Source organism: Camelus bactrianus, chromosome 3 (genome assembly GCF_048773025.1).
Source record: "Camelus bactrianus isolate YW-2024 breed Bactrian camel chromosome 3, ASM4877302v1, whole genome shotgun sequence".
NCBI lineage: Eukaryota > Metazoa > Chordata > Mammalia > Artiodactyla > Camelidae > Camelus > Camelus bactrianus.
The window spans coordinates 31781231-31803522 of NC_133541.1; the positions used below are offsets into that span (position 1 = coordinate 31781231).

General features: G+C 39.3%; 1 protein-coding gene across 6 annotated transcripts in view; it reads left to right on the forward strand.

Moving 5' to 3' along the window:
* ZNF131 (zinc finger protein 131) overlaps positions 1 to 20944 on the forward strand; it is a 29118-nt gene extending 8174 nt beyond the window's left edge. For 4 of the 6 annotated variants that reach the window (XM_074357708.1, XM_074357718.1, XM_045525077.2 and 1 more), the window contains exons 4-7: positions 533 to 677; positions 11266 to 11951; positions 18266 to 18396; positions 19054 to 20944. In XM_074357708.1, the coding sequence (XP_074213809.1) occupies positions 533 to 677; positions 11266 to 11951; positions 18266 to 18396; positions 19054 to 19737 (1646 nt within the window). In that variant the 3' untranslated portion in view covers positions 19738 to 20944. Of the gene's footprint in view, positions 1 to 532; positions 678 to 11265; positions 11952 to 18265; positions 18397 to 19053 lie in introns of those variants that run through there. The other 2 variants (XM_074357731.1, XM_045525078.2) reach the window with 2 other exon arrangements.
* Positions 20945 to 22292: the final 1348 nt, after the last annotated feature.

Consider the following 22292-nt stretch of genomic DNA (forward strand, 5'->3'; position numbering starts at 1 on the left):
TTAGGCCACGTACAGAGTCCAGCCTGAGGGAAGTATTAAGGGTTTTACTAAAGATGTGGCATTGAAATTGGGCCTTTAAGGGTAGTAGGATTTGTCCAGAGATAAAGTGATGAAGCAGTCATGAAGGGAGGGTAAGTGTTAAGGCAAGGAACTTCTTAGAAAGTGAAGGGTTTGAGGAGCAGTATATAATGTGGGTTTGATATGGTTTAAGATTTGAAAGGGAAAATAGTGGTAAATAAAAAAATAATGTGAAGGACGTTGAAATAAAGGCAGAGTGGTACTGACCTTTATTTGCTAAGCTGTAGAAAGCTGTTGGTGATTTTGGAACTGAGTTGACACAGAGCTCCCTGGCAAGAAACACAGCATGTCTGATGTAATAGTTAGCCCATTCATATATAAGTGAGAATTCTGCCAGGAAATTAACCTTCCAAAATAACAAATACTCATCAAGTACCAAACACTGGGCTTCTTTTTTAAATGATACAAGATCTGAATCACCATGAATGTATGCTAATGCACAACTTTTTTACAGGTGTTAGTAAGATGGCCTTTCGTCATTTGATTGAGTTCACATATACAGCAAAGTTAATGATACAAGGAGAAGAAGAAGCCAATGATGTATGGAAAGCAGCAGAGTTTCTACAAATGCTAGAAGCTATCAAAGCCCTTGAAGTCAGGTAATTATTTCTTTAATGAGCACAGATAGTTATTATATTTAGTCACATTCAGGGTCATGCTATAAAGAACTAACTTCCTTAGTGAGGCGCAGATGGTTATATTCAGTCATGTTCACCCTGTTAAGAATTTATCATGTGTGTCATGCCATAAAGAGCTTACGTTTTGCAATCAGGAGTATGTGTTTAAGAATTTATAAAGTTCTTCTGGATACTGATTGTTCTTTACCTCACACTTGATTTTTTGTAAAAACTGCTAATATTAACTGAAGTAGCATCTTTTGTGTCTAATAAAATAAGGAGGACTAGACATCTTTTAAGGAGTTCTCTGGGCCCCTGTAAACTGTCTTGTTGGACTCAAGCTAATTATTTGTACTAAGCCTTATTCTAAAAAGAGTTTGCCTTACATAGATTAACGTAGTACAGTTTTTTTTAAAAAGTGAGGAAATTGAAGATGTAATAAATAGGCTAGGTGGAGGTGATAATCAATGAAGTTAGAAATATGATAGTCAAAATGCATGCCATTTAAGTCTGTCTACTTGCTAAATGAGCTAAATATAGCTCTGAGTTCTGAAGCACCTCTTTGCAAAGAAAAAGGAAAAAAACCCTTCAGTTACATTAGTTATGGTTATAATATGAGAACATACCAGTTTTGTAGGAGCTATGCTTGATATTAAAACAGTTTCTCATAGAAGTTACTAGGAAAACATTAAATGGTATAATGAGTAAAGACTTCAACATTTTACATAATGAATAGTGTCATTGAAACATAGTGACCAAGAACAAGAGCTCTGGGGTCGGGCTGCCTCTGTAGTATCCCAGCTCTGCCACTGTGTGGCCTCAATGCAATTACTCTGCCTCCTGTGAGCTGCTCAGTTTCCTTATCTGTCAAATGGAGATAATAATGGTACTGTCTACATAGGATTATTTGTGAAGTTTAAGTGAATTAATGCGTGTAAAGTGCTTAGCAAGGAATCTGGCCCACTGTACTCTAAATGTGAATTGCTGTTATTATCTCTTGGTTCTATTTCTTTATGAACTTCAATGTAGGTTGTTGACATAACACTGAAGTACAGTTTGGTAAAATCAGTTACACATAGGGCAGAGTGATTTAGTCCCACTCACTGGTGTGATTCAGTCAAAAGATACGTTCAGTTGTTTCTTAGTTATTCTTAAATTGTAATTATCCATAAATATTATTTCTCCTAATGAGCTTTTAATTAGTTTGATGACAGAATTCAAGATTAAACTTTTCTGACAAGAGCTTGGTGTGTATGTATTCTGCTGCCTAGTGCCTGACACATAGTAGGTATGCAATAAACATTTGTGAATAGATGGATGGTGTGTGCTGATTAAAACCAGGCCAGTGTCTGCAGAGAGAGCTAAGACACAGGTAGCAAAATAGAGGTGTATTGAGGATGTAAACCTGATTTAGGTCATACCTTCTCAAAATGGAGGTAGACTAGGGGAATATGTTTGGATGGGGCAGTATCAAATTTGTGGTTAAGTCTCAGATGAGAACCTTCTGAAAACGTTTTCTGTGTGGTCCCTTTGCTGCTCATGTTAGTAAGTAGTATCTCACTATGCAGAAAGTCATTGTCAGCAGAACAGTGGAACATACTCAACAACAGTGGTCCAGGTTAGATTTGGAAGACATTTAATTAAGTTCTTGTGTCTAGTCATTGGGAGATGATGGTAAGAACAACTAGGTACAGCTGTTTTCCCAGGCCTATTTAGAAGCTTTTAGAAGATTTATTGTAAGACTGGGATTCTTACAGTAATTACAACCATCAGTGCTTCTCAATATAAATATAGTAGCATGTTGAATTGTTTCATGAACCAAATAGGCATGCAGTATACTCTGAAGGATTCTTTAAAGACAGGAAGATAGCAGTATTACATATTGACTGTTTGTAATTGGCTGGGTATAATGTTACACAATTTAGGAATAAAAATTGCATGATGTAGTTGTGGTTAAATCAACTGGTGAAGGCAACTCTGTATTGAGAAGATTATTGTATAACTGCTTTGTAGATGCAGAAGGTAAATAAGGTGCTCTTCTCACATTTGCAGTATGCACATATTTTTGGAATACAGTGTAAAATTTTTGAATGACACTGGAAAAAATACTAGGACTTTATTTTGCTGGAATTGCATCATTGCTTATTTAAAACTGGATGAGAAAGTTCCTGTTATTTGTTAGGAAACAGCAGGTGCCTTATAGATTTTTCTTCCTCAGCCTATTAAGGTGTAGTTTACATACAATACATTTCACCCATTTTAATGTAGAGTTTGAATTTTGTTAATTGTACACGGTGGTGTAGCCACCACCACATTCAGGATATAGAAACATTTTGATCACCCTAACTTTTCTTACGACTGCAGTCAACCCTGATCCCCAGCCTCCACTGATCTGATTTTTATCACTGTGGGTTTTTGGGTTTTTTTAAGTATATAGTTGATTTACAATGTTGGGTTAGTTTCTGGTGTACAGCATAGTGATTCAGTTATACATATGTGTATATTATTATTTTTCATTATAGGTTATTACCTCATTGTGGTTTTGATCTTATTTAGAATGTCATATAAATGGATTCCTATAGTGTGTAGTCTTTCATATAAATGGATTCCTATAGTGTATAGTCTTTCAAGCTAGACTTTTTTCACTTAGCATTATGTTTTAGAGGTTTGCCCATGTTGTTGTGGGTTCCTTTTTATTGCTGAGTATTCCATTGATTGGCTATACCACCTGTTGATGGACATTTAGGTTGTTTCCAGTTTTTGCATATTACAAATAAAGTGACTACGAATATTTGTGTACACGTCTTTGGACATATGCTTTCATTTCTCTCAGTAAATACCTAGAAGTGGAATAGTTGGGTCATATGGTAGATGTGTTTGTTTATTTATTTATTTATTTATTTAAGAAACTGCCAAGCTGTTTTCCAAAGTGTTGTACCATTTTACATTCCAATTTGAACTGTATGAGGGTGCCAGCTGCTCCACAGTCTTCCTGTATGATCAGACTTTTTTCATTTTAGCCAAGTTGGTAGGTATATGGTGGTTTTAGTTTGCATTTCCCTAATGGCTAGTGACTTTGAGCATTTTTTATGTGCCTCTTTTGCCATCTGTTTATCTTCTTTGGCAAGATGTCTGTTCAAATTTTTTGCCCATTTAAAAAATTGAGTTATTGTCAAAAACTGAAGGGTGTGAGGTTTTAATCTGTTTACCAGCTAATAAGTTGGCCTGCCACAGTGTTATGGGTGCTGGCAGCAGACATGAGAATTTTGAGTCTCTCACAGCATACAGAGCAGCATGAGCTTCCTGTTCGTGTCAGTTTTCTTGGGTCCCATTCCCCAGGAGTCATGAGGGATAATGCAGTGGCTTTGGTGTGTGTTGTGCTCACAATGGTTTACATCACAGTTGAGGACTTTGGGCTCTAGGAAACCCAAATCTTTTATGATGAGCTGTAAGCAAATCTACCCAGCCTTTGCCCCAGAGGGTCCCTTATCTTTATTACACTGGACAATAAACAGACTGGCCCTCCACTCTGGAGGAAGATAGGCTCTGTTTTCTAAGGCCATTTGCTATACAGACAGCTGTCTTTGAAAAGATAGTCCAAAACAAAAGACTTTCAGTGTGTTTGTTTATAAGACATGCAGAAACATGAGGGTCCCACGGAGAGGTGTTTCAACAGTGTGCTTATTTCTACACTGTTCCAGCTCCTGGTAAATTTTCCAATGAATACACTACTCCATGACCATTCCGATTAATATGCCAGTAGGGACTGGGACCTACTATTCAATTTTTCCCTGCGCGGGATTTAGTTAAGAAAACATCAGAATTCCAAGTAGCAGGATGTGGCCACCCTGCAGTACTCTTAACCATGCATCCATTCCCCTAAGGTCCTACACTCAACCAACTGAACAAATCCCAGAAAGCCAGAAGGCTTTCTCCTTTAGTTTCTGTATTGACTTTTCCACTTAGCTCTAAGGATTAATCTGAGTGTAGCCAGATGTTTAAGCAGTTGCACAGTCTCAGCATTGGTCAACAGGGAAGAAGTCTAGGGCAAGTCTAGCCTCCATAATTACCCTGGCCAGTGTTCTGAGGCTGACATGAATGTCTTCCAGATCCCAAGTGGTGTCATTGATCACATAGCTAGAGCCAGACACAAATTTGTACCACCTATTTATTTGGATGCCTCTCATGGTAGGGAAGACTGCTTGCTCATAGAACATGCATAAATAAATCAGTTATTCCTCCAGGAAGCTCCCCCAAATAACCAAGGGTAGTCTTATTTTGGAGAGATCTTCACAGTCATCTGAGAGCTAAACTGATCTACCAGTGGTGCTTCCTTAGATACTGGATGCTCTCTTCCCACCTCTAAGTTTCAAGGCATTGTATTTTTGGGAAGGAAGTTAAGACCTAGCTTCCATACAAGAATTATGGTCCCAGGGGGCACATAGGTGCTTTTTGAAGAAAGTGTTGTTTACAAGTTTTTGTGACCACAAAGTGGGATCTTCATCAGTCAGGGGCACAGATTGACATTGTCTCCAATGTGGCCTTCCTCTCCCAGCTCAGTTTGAATGAGTCTTTGTTTTTGGAGGGAATGTCTGAGAGCTGCTAGTTCAATCTGTTCTGTTTATCATGAGCACCTGGATGCCAGCTGAGTGACAGCCACCTCACAGACTGAGCCTGAGCTTTGGGAATAGTAGTGAAAACCTGGTGTTTTGCACGCGACATGCAGGAGCTTGGCCATCCCGTGCTGTTGCCAAAATACTTCTTAGTAAAGTTAGGGAAAATGGTGATCAGGTTGTGGTCAGAGCCCTCTGGTGAGGGATGACAGATCCAGCAGTGAGTTTAAACTTGCAGCTTTTGGGGAAAGCTGCCTGAGAGCATTTTCCTACCTGAGGAAGGCTCTCGGAGTGGTTCTGAAGGACAAAGATTATTAATGTCCCTTTCTCCCCCTACACATCTCCTGCAGTCAAAGATGTTCTCTCTCTAGTGTCCAGGGTGGTGGTTCTCCCTCCACCTCCACAAAATCAGTATGTCCCGTTCTAGTAGCTATAACTTTACCTCTTTTCCAGCCATCTCCTCTTACCTAGACCTTTCATGTGGAATGGACAGAGATAAGGGCATTTATAAAACTTAAGAGACCCATTATATATTCCACTTTGGCCCACAAGGGCCAATCTAAGTGTACTTGGCAAGCAATGTATTCAACCAAGTGGTCATTATTCCTAGGATCTAAGTTGATGTCTGTTCAATAAGAGAATCCCAATGGCTAAACTAGAACTAAGTTTGAATCTGCTAGGCCTACTTTTGACAGGATATTAATTTGGAAGAGGTACCAGCCAGGCTGCTCCATGGTTGCCATTGGGGGAAAGAAAAAGATAGTGTCTGAGAATGGTCAGAGCAGAATACTAAATTTCCAGTTAGGTTTATATATAGGTCTTGATCGTTACCCAGGAGGCAGCCAAAGAGAGGTGATCCTTTTCTAGGGACAGCTGAGTTTGATGCCTTACTCAGATTTTTGGACAAGGAGGAAGCAAGGGAAGTAGAGTCAGAAGTCTTTTTGAGTTGATATTTTAGGAGGCTGTTACAGCACTCTACAATATCAGTATCTATGGACGGTAGGGAGCTTGAAAGTTCCAACAATACCTTGACTAACAGCTAATTATTGAGTAGCTTTTAGTGCATCATTATCAGACTGCACGTGGTCCAGAGAGCTGAACATATGACACAGCTCAATCTCAAAAGCCACAGTAGTGTGGCCAGAACCAACTGATTAGACTGGAACAGCAACAGGTTAACCTGAAAAGGGGTCCTTAGTGGTGAGACATCAGTGATAGCCTTGAGACGGGGCCAAAGGTCTAGTGTAGTCTGTCTGCCAGGAACAGTCGGAGACAATGCCCTCTATGATGTGACATGAGACACACAGGCCAACTTTTAGCAAGTATCACAAGTCTAGCATGCAATGGCAACTTCTCCATCAGAAATATAGGGTCCTTTACTTTCTGCTCAGTCTGTGAGAGTGAGTGTGTCACCATCTTCAGAATTTGTTGAATAGAGGTGGCAGTGATGGAAGTCTAGGCAGTGTCGGCTTGATACTCTTGATTCCAGTTGGTACCACTGGAGAACAAGCCATTACCATGAACATCTGAATCAGTGATCCAGATAGTTTAGTCAGCAGCTGCTATTTGTTTCCACAGTTGTGGCCCCAAAGATGGGTATCTTTAATCTGCCAAGATTTCCAAGTCTTCCAGAGAGCTAGGCCATGGCAATAGCCCAAGAATCAATAAAAATACAGAAAGGATCATTTTGGAGAATGTTGTCCAGATTGATGAAGACCGCCTTGAGTTCTGCACTCTGAGCCAGCGCAGCCATGTCCATTTCTGGGTTTGCAGAATTGGTGCCTAGGCTGAGCATCTGTAGCAGCCCAGTGAACACCTTCAGCTTAGCCAGACTGTCAGTGAACCAAAGACCCCGTTGATCTAATGGCATTCTTTGGGCAACAGAGTAGGGAAGCTACCACTTTTTCATGTAAAGCCAAGAGGCCAACTGCTCTCTTGAGTATAACTATTTCTGTTTGACAAATGAGACTTGTTGGGCACATCTTAACTTGCTGATCATGAAGTTTTAGTTAACACACTCCCAAATGGCAGAGAGCCTCAAAGCTTCCATGAATCTTATCTCAGTTTCAACAAGAGCCCATTAGCAAGCTAATCCTTTCTTGTCAAAGGGAGTGTACCTTGTAGCCATATCAAGTAGTTGGCAAGTCCAAAACCCAAGGAATACCTTTGGGTGGAGGCAGCTTCCCTTTGCCAGAAGCTCAAATCTGCAAAGGCATCAGTCTCAGAGACTTGTAGATGAAGGAGGTCACTAGGGTTTTGGTAGAGAATGTGCCACCAGTGCAACCTGCTGGTTGGAGCCCCACTTAAAAGATACTGTTTTGCAGATTAGCTGATCTAATAAACAAGTTAGTAGAAGTGAGGCACATACTGTCTCTGGTACCTAAATAGTCCAATGAGATGCTGGGTCTCATTTTTGATGGGAAGAGGGAGGAGGTGAAGAAACAGTAGTTTTTTTCTTTTACTGCTAGAGGGGATTGAACATTGTGAATCTGCATGTCTAGTCCTCAAAAACTTTACTTGGTGAGCAGACCTCTGAATTTTGTTGGGATTTATCAGCAACCCCTGCTGGTAGAGATGTCTTAATATTACATTCAGGGCCTTTGCAACTGAGACTTCTGGCTTGCCAGTCATAAGGATATCTTCAGTATAATGTGAATTTTAGATATAAAATAGAGACACTTGTGCTAAATCTTGACCCAGCTACTAGTGGCTAATAACAGGGAAGGTTGTTCTAGTAGCTCTTCTGTGTGTGTGGTTCTTCCCAATCGGGATGACCCATCTCTGGTACTTATGGGATGGAGAGGTGTAAATGCACATACCGTATCAACTCCTGCTGTACATTCAGATGTCAAACAGCAGTATGTAGAATCAGCACCACCCACAGGGTCAGGACAGCCTCCCTTTCCTCCTGTGAACCTTGCTCAGACCCCATCAGTGGAATGCAAGTGCCTCTCTCCGTGGAACCAGGTGGGATTGTGAGTTGGACACCTGAATATAACAGAACTGTGAAAGTTTGAGTCCCTCGCATTCTTGAGTTTTCCTCAGCATACTTCAATGAGTATATGGTGTCTTCACTGTATACCCTGGGGAACAGGGAGACTTTGGCTTCACCCCTAATTATCTTACTCCAAGCAGATGAAGTCAAGTTTAGAGAGGAAGGGAAGCTAGAAGGGGAGGTGGTGTGGAGGAAGAAAGTGACTCTGCCAGTGAGCAAGTTACGTTTACTTTGTGTCAGGCAGCGCAGGAGCTGTATGTGGCTCAACTAAATAAACCTCTGATATTTTCAGCCCACCCAGAGCCTTCTGTCAGGCAGCAGGGTTATCATTGCTGACACCGTAAATGTCAGTTTTGGGGACCCTTTGATTCAACAGCCCCATTCACATTGCTTTCTAATTGGGGCCACGTGGTTTATGCCTTTTGGCTGACTCAGACTTGACTTCCACAGTGGTGGCTTTTTTTTTTTTTTTTAAAGAGTGTACCTTAATCCTGGACATTCGCTGCCCCATTGTCAAGATAACATCTATGCTTTTCCTGGTGCAACATAGAAGGCTTTCCAGCAGGTCTGACCACAAGAATTTATATTGCTTTGGATCCTTCTCTCATTCCTTAGTGACTCATCTTCATCTGCATTATAAACCCAGGAAGTTGGACAGGAAGACTCCTAGTAATGCCTCATCATAAGAATTTGTCTCAGAGAAATCTCTCCAAGAGCACCCAAAGCACCTTTATGGCAGCCAGGACCCACTGCAGAAAAACTCCGAAACCTTTGGCAGTCATCTCCAAATGGATCTAAGGTGGACATGACAGACCACAGGAGGGGCCGAGCTCTGAGATGGCCCAAGCGTTGCCATTATTCCTTGCTCGACAAGCATTATGTTGCCCCTTCAATTCCCATGTGGACCAGCCAAAGTTCTAATGACTCAGCTGGTTTCTGCTAGTAGCAGTTGCGAGTTTCCCTCCTGTCACACTTGGTTTAGGTGCATTTGACAGTAACTTGTCTATAAAGCAGGTGGAACCTTCTGTCTCCACCTGTCAGACTGCTCTTGAATCTTCATCTTAGTTGTTAACAATGGGGCAGACTTCAGGCTGACCACCAGATGGCAAGGAAATCCTCCTCTTTCCCCCGCCTCTCCACCCCTGGACAGTTTGCAACAACTGAAACACCATTCCAGCAGCTGTCCTTAAACTTATTACCCAGTGCTCATCCTGCAACCTCATTAGTAAATGTTTTAGTTTCCTGGGGCTACCATAACAAAATACCACAAACTGAGTTTCTTAAAACAACAGAAATTTATTGTCTCACAGATCTGGAGGCTAGAAATCCTAAATTAAGGTGTTGGTAGGGCCATGTTCCCTCAAAATCCTCTACGGGAGGATCCTTCCTTGTCTCTTCCACTTCTAGAAGCCCCAGGTATCCTTAGCTTGTGGCATCATAACTCCAATCTCTTATACAGACATAGTTAGAGTAGGGCCCACTCTAATGGCCTCATCTTAACTTGATTATATCTGCAGACATTTCTAAATAATGTCATATTCATGGGGGTCAGGACTTCATATCTTTTGGGGACACACAGTTCAATTCATAACAATAGGCAATTAAATAGAGGACCATTTATTGCCTTACAATTTGGTAAACCTGTTTGCTGCCAGCTCCAATGGGCTTCTTCAAATTCCGTTTGCTTTGTGAGGTCTTACCCTTCCTGTTATAGAAAGCCTGTCTTTTTCAGCATCCTGTTCTTGGTGCCAAAATGTGGGGGGGGGTCTGAGATTCCACCCTACTTTGCAAGCCAGCAGATTATCCTACCACCGTTTCCTGGATGCTGATAGATGATACAGGGTTGGTAGGTCAGAAAGAAAGGACGTTATTACTCTCTGCACAGCAGACAGCATGAGTTTTCTTTGTGCTGCTTTCCCTTCCGCAGGTCCCACAGGCCCATGTGAATGTTGTGCATATGGTTGGTTTTCTTCACAGCTGAAGATCTCCAGCTTAGGAAGACGTCTTTTATAATGGGCTGCGAGCAAACCTGCCTTTCTATCACACAGGGGGACATTATTATATTGGACAATAAGAAGAGCTGTCTGTCCTCTTTGGAGGCAGCAACTCTGTCTTCCCAGGCTGTTGGCTTTTCTGCAGACATCCTTGGAAAGATAGTCCAGAACCAAAGCTTGTCAGTTCCCAAGATGTACAGAAACACAAGGAACTTGTGGAGAATTGTCTCCCAACAGGTGTTTTAAGAGATTGAGTTTAGTGAATTGTAAGAATTCTTTATGTATTCTCTATAGAAGACCTCTGGCAGATACATGTTTGCAAATATTTTCTCCTGATGTCTGGCTTGCCTTTCTGTTAACTGTGTATTTCAAAGGACAAAGTTTTTAATTTTGATGAAATCCATTTTATCAGTTTTTGTTACTAAAGTTTCTGCTTTCTATCTGCTATTTATACTTAAATAAATACTTGACTATAAATGTCTTTCAGTATTTAAACCTAGTCCAGTGTTACAAAGATTTTATCCTGTTTTCTTCTTACATTTTTAGTAGTTTTAGTTCTTACATTTAAGTGTGTGATCCATTTTTAATTTTTTTGTGTATGATATGAGGGTAAGGGTCAAGATTTATTTTTCCCATATGGATACTAGTTGTTCCAACACCACTGTTTCATCTTTTCTGCGTTAAATTACCTTGGAACCTTTTTTCAAAAGTCAGTTGACTATATAAGTGTGGATCAGTTTCTGGACTTTGTCTGTTCCATTAATCTCCATGTTTTATCCTTTCACTGTATCATATTGTCTTAATTTACTGTAGCCTTACAGTAAGTCTTGAAATTAGGTAGTATAAGTCTTCCAGTATTGTGTTCTGCATTTCTGTATAAATTTTATTATCAGCTTATCAAAATCTTCCAAAAAGATTTTGATAGATCTGACTGATTTTTTTTTTAACCCGTGCCTTGTGTATTTCAGGAACAAAGAAAACTCAGCTCCACTAGAGGAAAATACGACAGGAAAAAGTGAAGCAAAAAAAAGAAAAATTGCAGAAACTTCAAATGTTATCACTGAGTCATTGCCATCTGCAGAATCTGAACCCGTTGAAATTGAGGTGGAGATTGCCGAAGGCACAATCGAAGTGGAAGACGAAAGCATCGAAACATTAGAGGAAGTGGCTTCCACAAAGCAGTCCATCAAGTACATTCAGAGCACAGGTTCCTCTGATGATTCTGCTCTGGCACTGTTGGCAGATATTACCAGCAAGTACCGTCAAGGTGATAGAAAAGGGCAGATTAAAGAAGATGATGGCTGTGCATCTGACCCCACAAGCAAACAGGTAGAAGGTATTGAAATTGTGGAACTTCAGCTGTCACATGTGAAGGACTTGTTCCATTGTGAGAAATGTAACCGTTCATTTAAATTGTTTTACCATTTTAAGGAACACATGAAATCACACTCCACTGAGAGTTTCAAGTGTGAAATATGCAATAAAAGGTATCTTCGGGAAAGCGCATGGAAACAGCACCTCAGTTGTTACCACCTTGAAGAAGGTGGAGTCAGTAAGAAGCAAAGAACTGGGAAAAAAATTCACATATGTCAGTACTGTGAGAAACAGTTTGACCACTTTGGACATTTTAAAGAACATCTTCGAAAACATACAGGTAATTAGCAGATACTTTATGTTAAAAGTATGTTTTTTCCATATTCACTTGCAGCTGTGTCTAAATCCTTTTTTTTTCAGTAGTACCACAGAAATCATCCCTTGTGTTTTCTAACATGCAGGGCTGAGTATAGTGTTTTTAAAATATTCGTTTGTTGAAATATTGATGCTTTAAAGGAAAAAATCAGTATTTGAAAGTAATTGTCATTCTCATATCTTGTCAGTTTGTATATTTTTAAAAGAAATACATAAAACATAGTTTGATTATTTATTAGGAGCCATAAATTATGAAATTCTAATTAGAGTAAGACTTCACTGTTACTGCTTTTACTTTTCCTGTCTTATATTAACACATTACATAGATGAGCACATTTACAGACAATCCTGGACATGTTTATACCTTTGCATATATTTGGTCACCTGTTCTGACTCGGCAGATAGGTAAGGGCAGACATGTCAGGAAAGGTGAGCAGCCTAGGGGCTGAGAAGGGTAAGGTCTCTGTACTGTCCTCCTCCTAGGAGCCATCCCAGGCATGAGGCAGGTGTCTCAGGGAGTCCGCCTTAGAGCCTCTGGTCCTTACAGTTCTGCATCTATTCCCTTGCCTGTTTTTTGTTTTTTTTTTTTCCTTGTCAGATTCCCTGTCCTTGTTCCCATTCCCCAAGCTTTCTTTGCTAGGTCCTCTGTGCCAGACACTGGAGCTACTGCCACCAGTGACTTGAATCTTAGGGAGTCCCTAAACCCACTATAACAAAGATGTGGGAAGAGCAGTGTTAACAGAGACTTCTGGATGCTTGTTCCTAAGTTCTTAGTATGTTAGATAGTTAAGGCAGTTTAGACTATCAGTACAGTGAATACAATATAGATATCCCATACTGTTCAGAATCTTTCTCTTTGATGCTGGATTTTGGAGAACTTTGGATGAAATTTTTTCATAGATGCCTCACTGTCCAGAGTTGCTTGCTACACACTACTTGAAACTGAAGAATGATATTCAAATAGTGTGGTATCCCTTACTATTCAGACTCTTGGTATCAATACCCAGGAACTGGATAAATACGTGAATAGCAAGGGAATCTTGTAATTTACTTAAGGCTCAGTACATATTTAGAAGGCTTTAAGATACTAGTTTGAGTAACTAATAGGTGTTTATGGAATCTTTGGGGGAAATGCTTTCTGGTTTTCAAACATCATGTGTATAGACCTGTTGAATTTTGGCAGTTGCCTTAACTGTAGTTTTTGTCCTTAAAAAAAAAAATAATCATCTATATCAATGGTCTATTGATGAACTTTTTTGTGGTAACTGTTGTGATTAGTTTTGCAAAAGCATTGACATACCAGCAGAACATTGAATTAGCAAATAGATGTTACTTGGTAACTAGCAGACTTTGATGGGGGTTTCCAATACACCAGCAAATAATCACTTTTATTTATTTCCTAGAAATGTCAAAGTAGAAGCAATTGTCTTTTATCCAAAACATTACCTAGTGACTTGTTTGAAAATAGGACAACACAGATCCTTTTGGAAGTTTTAAAATATGCTTTCCAAGTCCTGCCCATTGTACACTGGATTGAACAGCCGAGTACAGAGTTAAAGGGCATTAAGTTCTGTGTCTTTCCTTTCAAAACGATGTGAGATAGCTTAAGAACTTAATTAAGTAGCTGTTAAAAGTTACAGAACTAGACATTCTCTGGAGGAACAATTTTGCATGTAAAGCAAACAGAACTTTTACTGTCTTTTTTAACTTCAATCAATTATTGTACTAGTAATTAATGACAAGATAGTTGTATATGTGATGACTTAGTAAATTTAAGAGAAGCATAAGTAAACAGTTGGAAATTGTATTTATGTTAATAAAGGATGGATCATTTTTTGCTTATAACAAACTAAGTGTAAAGATAAACAGTTCTGTTCCTATTTCCTACCTTCAGAATATACCTTATATACCCCCCCTTCAGTTTCATATTTTGCATTCTTTTATTAGTTTAGTGCTTTGGTTTCTTGTATGTTCTTAAAGTGTGCACTGTAATCTATAGCTTGATTTGCAAAATTTTGGCTGTTACTTGCCCTGAATTATTTTGTTTCCATTTGGAAATAGTAATGATAATGTCAATCTCCTAGGCCATGGAGATAATAAACTTTTAAGTCTCTGTGTTTAAGGAGCTCAAAGTTTAAATTGGGAGAGACAAGCAGGCACAATCACAGTGTGACAGGCTTAAGTGCCGATAGAGGTAAGGACAGAGTCTTAGGGAAACGCCTGCTTGTGCTGTTCATGATGGAAGAGACAAGGATGGCTTTCTAGAGGGTTTATCCTGTGATGGCCCTCAAAGGAAAAGGAATTAACCAGGAGATGAGCATTCTAAGCAAAAGAGATGACACGTACACAGACATAGAGGAGAGAGAAGTAACTCATTGGGAGCACTTGCTGGCGGGATTTTATTGCTGGAGGATTGGGTCCAAGTAGAGGAATGCCAGGAGATGCAGGTGAAGAGTTTGGAAGGGCTGACTGTGGCGTGTACTTAGGCATCATGGACCATCTACCAGTGGTTCAAGGACAAGAGAGAGAAAATGATAGAAGAGAAGGCTAAGATCAATTAGTTATTTTCGTAAGTCCTCTAAATTAATTTTTTTTTCCTTGAAAGACTCTGGATCACTTTAAAGAAATTTAAGCCCAAAAGATTTCTGATTACATTTATGTTTTAGAGAGATAACTGGCAGGATAGATTAGAGTCGGGTGAAACCTACTGAATCTAATTGGGAAGCTGTTGGAGTAATCTCAACAAGAATGAGGGGTTGAATAAAGGCAGTAATAGTGGAAAAGGATTGGAGATGTGAGTAACGTTAAGTGGGCAGAATCAACAGGATTTGGTGATTGGTGAGATACACTGGTAAAAGAGAAGGTGACTCGCAGCTTTCTGATTTAAGTGGTTTCACAATTGGAGGTTATTAATCTAGAAAGAAAAATATAAAAGGGTACAATTTGGGGGTGAGGGGAAGTCAGATGTATTGATGATATGCCTGTGGGACACACAGTATGAAAGGGAACCTAAAGGTGACGTATAACTACGTTTTCAAATAATTGTCCCTTACTTTCCCAGAGACCTAGTGTGGAATTATAGAAAAACTGTGGGTCTGGGAACCAGAATTAGCTTCAGGCTCCAGTTCTGACATTTGTCAGCATGGGAACTTGACTGGTCTCTCTGTCTTTGGGCCTCTTTCCTTGTCTCTGTAAATGAGGATGTTGACACCTTCTTTGGTGGGTTGTGACAAATAAGAGAAAATGGTAAAAGCACTTGGAAGACTGTACTTCCCACACATCTAAAATATAATTAATCTGTTGCTAGTCCTAGATTTTATTGGGCTTGTTAAACTAATTTTTTTTAAATAGCAAAAGCTCAAATGACATACAATGAAAAGTGAATCACTTTCCTACTTAAGTAGATCTCTCCAGAAGCAACTGCTGCGATCATTTTCTTAATTATCCCTCCAGGTATATTCTTTGGATTTTCAAGTAACTATAAACAGAGCTTTTGAAAAAAACAAACAAGAGCATGTAGTACAGGGTCACACCATTTAATTTATCTTGAACTCTTTTAGTATATGAAACATTCATGAGTCTACTTAATTTTTTTCCACTGTGGCTGCCATAATTTACTTAACCACTCCTGTTGATACACATTTAGGTTTTTTCTTAGTCTTTCGCTATTACATACTGTACTGCAAATAAACATACCTGGACATAATCTTTGTGTACATATTCAGGTTACTTAATTTTTAACAGCAGAATTGCCAAGTCAGAGAATGTGTGCATTTTAAATCTTGGCAGATATTATCAAATTGCCCTTTAAAGAGGCTATGCCAATTTTTATTTGTAGGTTTGATGTATAGTGAAAAATTATACACTACAAAGACAAAACTTAACCATTCTAGTTAGCAGTATCTCCCAACATTTGGGGAGTTGTCAAGGAGTTTTTATACCAACAGTAATTCTAGGTGATGAGGTCTTCCCTCTCAAATTAGATTTTTCATCTCGTGAAAATTATACAAAAAAATAAGCTATGGTTGTTTTATCAGGGAAAAAACAGCTCAGAGTTACTTGACTATGTTCCATGTAAGTTTGAGGGTCACATCTAGGACCTTATCATCACTGGGCCTCGACCTCTGAAATCTTAGACCTGTTCTCTGCAAGCATCATTCTGTCTCTTAAATTCTGTTACTGCATTTCTTACTCTGATTGTTGGACTCTACCTCATTTAGCCGCCTTGTCAGTTACCCTGGTCCTGACTTTACCTTATCTTGTCCTCATTGCACGTTACTTGAGTCACTTGTTCTTGAACGCCAGGTACATTCCCTTGGTTTTTGAACCCTCTTGCTCTAAAAAACCCTGCATCCTGGAATTATTAAGAGTCATTTATTTCTGCTCCCTGCTGAGCACTGCTGGAAAAAATTCTTTTGGGACTGTGTTAGGCCTTTTGGTCTTATTTATATCTTTCCTTTCCTAATTGACATTCTAGACCTTCAGTTTAGCACTCAAGACCCCTGCCCACACCCTGCCCTGGCAGATAATGTATCTGACTTCCTCCCCCACCTTAGCTATGGGGTAAACTTCCTTCTTTGTCATCTTTTATTGGAGGGAACGATATTTCCCTTTTCCTCAAGGCCAGTCCTGAGTCCCACACCTTGATGTCTCTTCCACGTGTTTCATCCATCATTCCTACTGCTCTGTCCTTCTCCATGGTTCCTTCTTCCTCAGCAGATACTTAAATAATGACTCGCTTCTTCTGGCTTAAAGAACCTCTTACTGGTCTGTCCCCCTCTTAGCCACTTCTCTTTACTTCCAAACTTTCTGGAAAGAATTTGTTTTCATTGATTTGCCTCCTACTCACTCTCCCTTGACCCATGGTAGTCTGGCTTCTGATTCCACCACACCGCTCACACTGTTCTTGCTGAAGTTACTACAATCCCCTGATTTTACCCTACCTGACATTTCTCTTCAGTCTGGCACTGTTTACTACCTCATTTCTCTGAAATTTCTTTAATTTTCTTCAGTGTTTTCTTCTGCTTCTGGCTGTTCTGTTTGTTTTCTTTGCTTGCCCCATCTACCTGCTGTTTTAATTGGATGTTTCACTGGATTATGTCCTTGATTTTGCTATCACATCACATACTGAGAGTTTCATCCACATCACAGGCTTCTGTTACCACCTAAAGTAGCTCCTTATCTATATATCCTCTATTTGGCTTCAGATTTGTCTGTGAAACGTTGACCAGAATTTTCCACTTTACTCTGAGTACCTCAGACTCACCAGACTCAAAACTGAGTGTATACTCTTCCCCAGCACTGCCCCCCATCCGACCTACTTGTGCTTCTCTATTCTGGTTGGTATTCTCAGCGATAGACCTGGGAGTCACTATCCTTACTCCTCACCCACAGTGCTGTCTTACCCTTCTGTGCCTCTGCCTGGTATGGAATGAACTTCCTTGTTCCTGCCCTCTCATTCCATTCCAGGCAGGATTAATCACTCTTCTCGGTGCTGCTGCAGTTGCACCTCCCATCGCCCCTTCTCTGTGACAGGCCTTCCTACAGTGCTGCGCTCGTGACCTCCTATTGCCCCTTCTCTGGGACAGGCCTTCTACAGTGCACTGCGCTCACGACCGCCCATCGCCCCTTCTCTGTGACAGCCTTCTACAGTGCACTGCGCTCACGACCGCCCATCGCCCCTTCTCTGTGACACCCTTCTATAGTGCACTGCGCTCACGACCACCCACCGCCCCTTCTCTGTGACAGCCTTCTACAGTGCACTGTGCTCACGACCGCCCATCGCCCCTTCTCTGTGACACCCTTCTACAGTGCGCTGCACTTGTGTATGTTCATGTATTTCACCTTCCTGAAATACCCTGGCCTGTGACACGAAGTTCTTAAAAACAAGGAGTTTCTTTTCACCACCTAGCATATGGTCTGGTACACAGTAAGTGCTCAAAAAATGCTTGTGGAATAGATAGTTATGCATTTCCCTGAAATGGAGATTGATCTTGATTTTTATCTCAGGGAAAATATACAGTTTCTTAAGAAATGCAAAAACATGGAACAGCACTCAGATCCAAATTTTATTTCTTCACCAGAGCACAGATGAAATTATAAGAATCATTAAAAGCTTACTATTTCCACCTGTAGAATAGTCTTTTGGATGTGGTAGAAACATCTAAGTTATAAATTCTGATTCTTCTCTCAGAAAAGGTGCTATTAGAATTAACCAAAAAGAAAAAAGTTTTTGCTTTTTGTTTTTCTTGTCAGCATAATTCTTTTCTGTTCTACTAGGTGAAAAACCTTTTGAATGTCCAAATTGTCATGAGCGATTTGCTAGAAATAGCACCCTCAAATGTCACCTAACTGCGTGCCAAACTGGAGTGGGGGCAAAAAAGGGAAGAAAGAAGCTTTATGAATGTCAGGTATGTGTGGGTGTTCTGTGTCCTTAGCAAAGGAGTCTGTGTTTGAGATCATTAGAAGTGAACAATAACAAGCCTAGAGCAAAGGCATAGAGCTGACAGTTTAGAAAGAAAAGAGAGTAAAGAACATCATTGTCTTGCTTTTATAAGGGGAATTAGAATATTTTTTTTATTTACCTAACCCTAGATGACACCAGTGTCAATAAAATTATGTCCTAAATAACAGGTGGTCTGAAACTCTGGTTATTCTTAACCATGGAGCAATCATTAGGAGTGGCAAATTCAGGAGTAGGGCCAGAAGGCAGAGCAGCTGTAATTGGCTCTTCCATGATTAGTGTGTATTTATCCCAAATGGTGAAATGGTTCTAAATGTTGATATTATGGAAGAAATAATAATGTTACTTAATATTCCTAGAATTTTTGACATTTAAACAGTGAAGGCAATACTAAAATATTTTCCCCAAAGAATTTGTTAGCTACATCAGCTAAAAGACCAAGTAAAAGGATTCTGAAATCCCTTAAATCAAACTTTATTGAAAATATCATATTCATAACATTTTCCAGAAAAATCAACTTTTTTCTTACACAGAATAAATGCACCCATATTTCCTTCAGTTTGAATATAATTTATTATTAACACCCAATGTTTGGTTATTTCAGGTCTGTAACAGTGTGTTTAACAGCTGGGACCAGTTCAAAGATCACTTGGTAATACACACTGGAGATAAACCCAACCATTGTACTTTATGTGACTTGTGGTTCATGCAAGGAAATGAATTAAGAAGGCATCTCAGTGATACGCACAATATTTCAGAGCGTCTAGTAACTGAAGAAGTTCTTTCAGTAGAAACACGTGTGCAAACAGAACCTGTGACATCAATGACTATTATAGAGCAAGTTGGAAAAGTGCATGTGTTACCACTGCTTCAGGTTCAGGTGGATTCAGCACAAGTGACTGTGGAACAGGTCCATCCAGATCTGCTCCAGGACAGCCAAGTACACGATTCACATATGAGTGAGCTTCCAGAGCAGGTCCAAGTCAGTTATCTGGAAGTGGGTCGAATTCAGACTGAAGAAGGTACTGAAGTTCATGTTGAGGAGCTGCATGTTGAACGGGTAAACCAGATGCCAATGGAAGTACAGACTGAGCTTCTAGAAGCAGACTTGGATCAAGTGACCCCTGACATCATGAGCCAGGAGGAGAGAGAACCTGCCCAAGCAGATGTTGCTGTGGCTGCCAGAGAAGATCACGAAGATGCGGAGGGGTTAGAGACCAAATCAGTGGATCCCCAAGCTGAAAAGGCAGGAAGTGAGAACAGAACACCTATGGCGGTTCTAGAATGAAATAACAAGTGAATATATTTTTAAATTTACGTGTTGGGTTTTTGAACTCATGGGCAGTGTGACTGTCCTTAAGCTAACAGACAAGTGGACCAAAGTTAAAACTTTCCTGTTGTGCTGAACTGTTTCTTTTGAAACAAACTGATTTCCCCCCACTTAATGCCACAGAGGAGGGATCTTTCCCATAAGTGAATGGGAAGCTTTGAGAAGTATATTTCTGGAGACTTAAATGGAGTCTATTCTTATTACATAGTTGGGTACGAAGGTATCTATTTTCATTGTGGTAAGGGTTCTCCCTTCTCTCTTTTCCAGGTCATGTCCTTCCTCGAGTTTTCTTTTTTTTTTTTTTTTTTCCATATTGTAAAATCAAATGTAAAATCATTAGAATACAAGTTTATGTATTCTAATGCATGTTAGAAAATTTGAATATATAGGAAACACAGGCTGCATGAAGAAAAGTACATTGTTACTGTGCAGTTAAATTTTGGCTTCTGGCTTTCTTTAGTTTGAACAACATTCTTGTCTACCCTGATAGTTACAGATGTCATCTCTGCAACAGAAACAGAGTGGTTGTGGCAATGTCTAGAATGTTTTAAAAAAGAAAAAAAAGAAAAAAAACCACACCCATGTGCCTTTTCAAAACCGACTAAACTATAAAGCATCTCTGGTTCTTTCAAAGTTTGTGTTGCAAGGAGTGATGTAGGTGATGCTAACAGTACTTTATATTTTTGCTTAAAAATGACAACTACGAATTCTTCTTGAGTTAAGTTAGGTTGAGAAATTTCATTTAATGGCAGCTGAATTCAGGGCCATTTTCAATTGGGAAAATTCATTTATATCTGTGGTAAACTTTATTTTGATGAAAAGTTGCACTAGTATTTTACCACCAGATGAAAAAAAGGTAAGCATCATTTAAAAATTAATGTATTTAAAATAAAGTACAGAGAAAAACATGTATATAATATATCAGGCTTTGTTTTGAATGAATCTTTCCCCCAATCCTTAATGTAAAGATCTTGTGCTATAACTTTTAAAGCCATACAAATAAGAGTGCTAAACTGTGGACTTAAGTAGGTGTGTAAATATTTTTAATCAGTATTACTTGGAAAATAAACTATAACGACCACATAAAATAAACCAATATGCTATTTTCTTTACCTGTTAAATATTGGGAGATATTTACATTTTTAAAGTAAACTTTAAAATTATGTGTTCGTGACTCTTTTTTTTTTTAACTTACCTTTGGTTTGTGGTCAGAGATGCCGCCTTCTCATCTGTATTAACATGACTGATACGTGAATTGAGACATAAAATTTGAGAGATGAAGTTCTCAGTCCACATCTCCAATCCCCAGAAATCAGTTCAGAAGAAAGGAGGGAGCAAGAGGTTGTATTTGTAATCCTACATGGTGGGACACAACAGCAACAGTGGAACTGTAGTAGAGCCAATTTGTAAAATACTTTCCCCACTTATTAGTTAAATTTAAAAAATCAGTTCAACTTAATGCCTCTTGATAATACTGATGTTAAGGTGTATCCTATTTATAAAACACACTGAGGAGAATGGCTTCCCACGACTGGAGAAGTCATGGATTTAGAGCTAAATAAGAATTAGGAGGTTGTTTTTATTTCAAGGTCAAAAAAGTATATGAACGTTTCCAAGTCTGTTCTGTTTGGCAGTTGGGTACCCACTGCAAAGCATAAAAATAAATATATATATATATATATATATATATATATATATATATATATATATATATATATATATATATATATATATATATATATATATATATATATATATATATATAATTTCCCCCCACACCTTTGAAGTCAGAAAATATTGATTGATAGGATTATATTACATTGAATTTTCAGATTGCCTTAAGATATCCATGTTTTTGAGTTAGTTGCAGTTTAAAAAAAAAGTTTAAATTCCTGACATAGTGGTCTCAAGTATGTAAATTACTAGGTAGTATCTAGTGAATTTTGAGTGCTGAAAATAGCTCATGCTGTTCTTTCAGGCCAAGGTGTGAAACAAGGTTTATTTTTAAACATAATCTTTCAAAAGCTCTGACTACAAAGTAGAAACCAGGGACAAAGTCACGGCAAAGCATTGAAATTATCATTTGAGGTTTCAGATTTGGCAAGTCCTTTCAAGATAGGTGTGAGGGGCAGGTATATAGTTCATTTTTACTTTTCCCAAAGATAATAAAGGATGTGTCATTGTGCTCCAAATGCCAGTAAATCTGATTGCAGAGGAGGAAAGCTACCTACTGGTTTTACACCTTATGATGGCTAGCACTTTGAGTTCGTGAAGCATTTGACATAACAGCTCTTAAAAACCATGATGTATATTAAAGTGCTGAACTGGCTATTTTGTTCTTCCCACTTCTGGAGCTTTTAGCTCGGTCTACAGTATGACAGCTATACAGCAGTGCCAGACCTTGGTCATCACAGGAATTCCAAAGTGCACTGGACAGTGATGAGGGAGCCTCTTGTTTCTCTCCTACACCATGTTCCTACAGCAGTTCTTCACTTTTCCAGTACCAGCTAGGT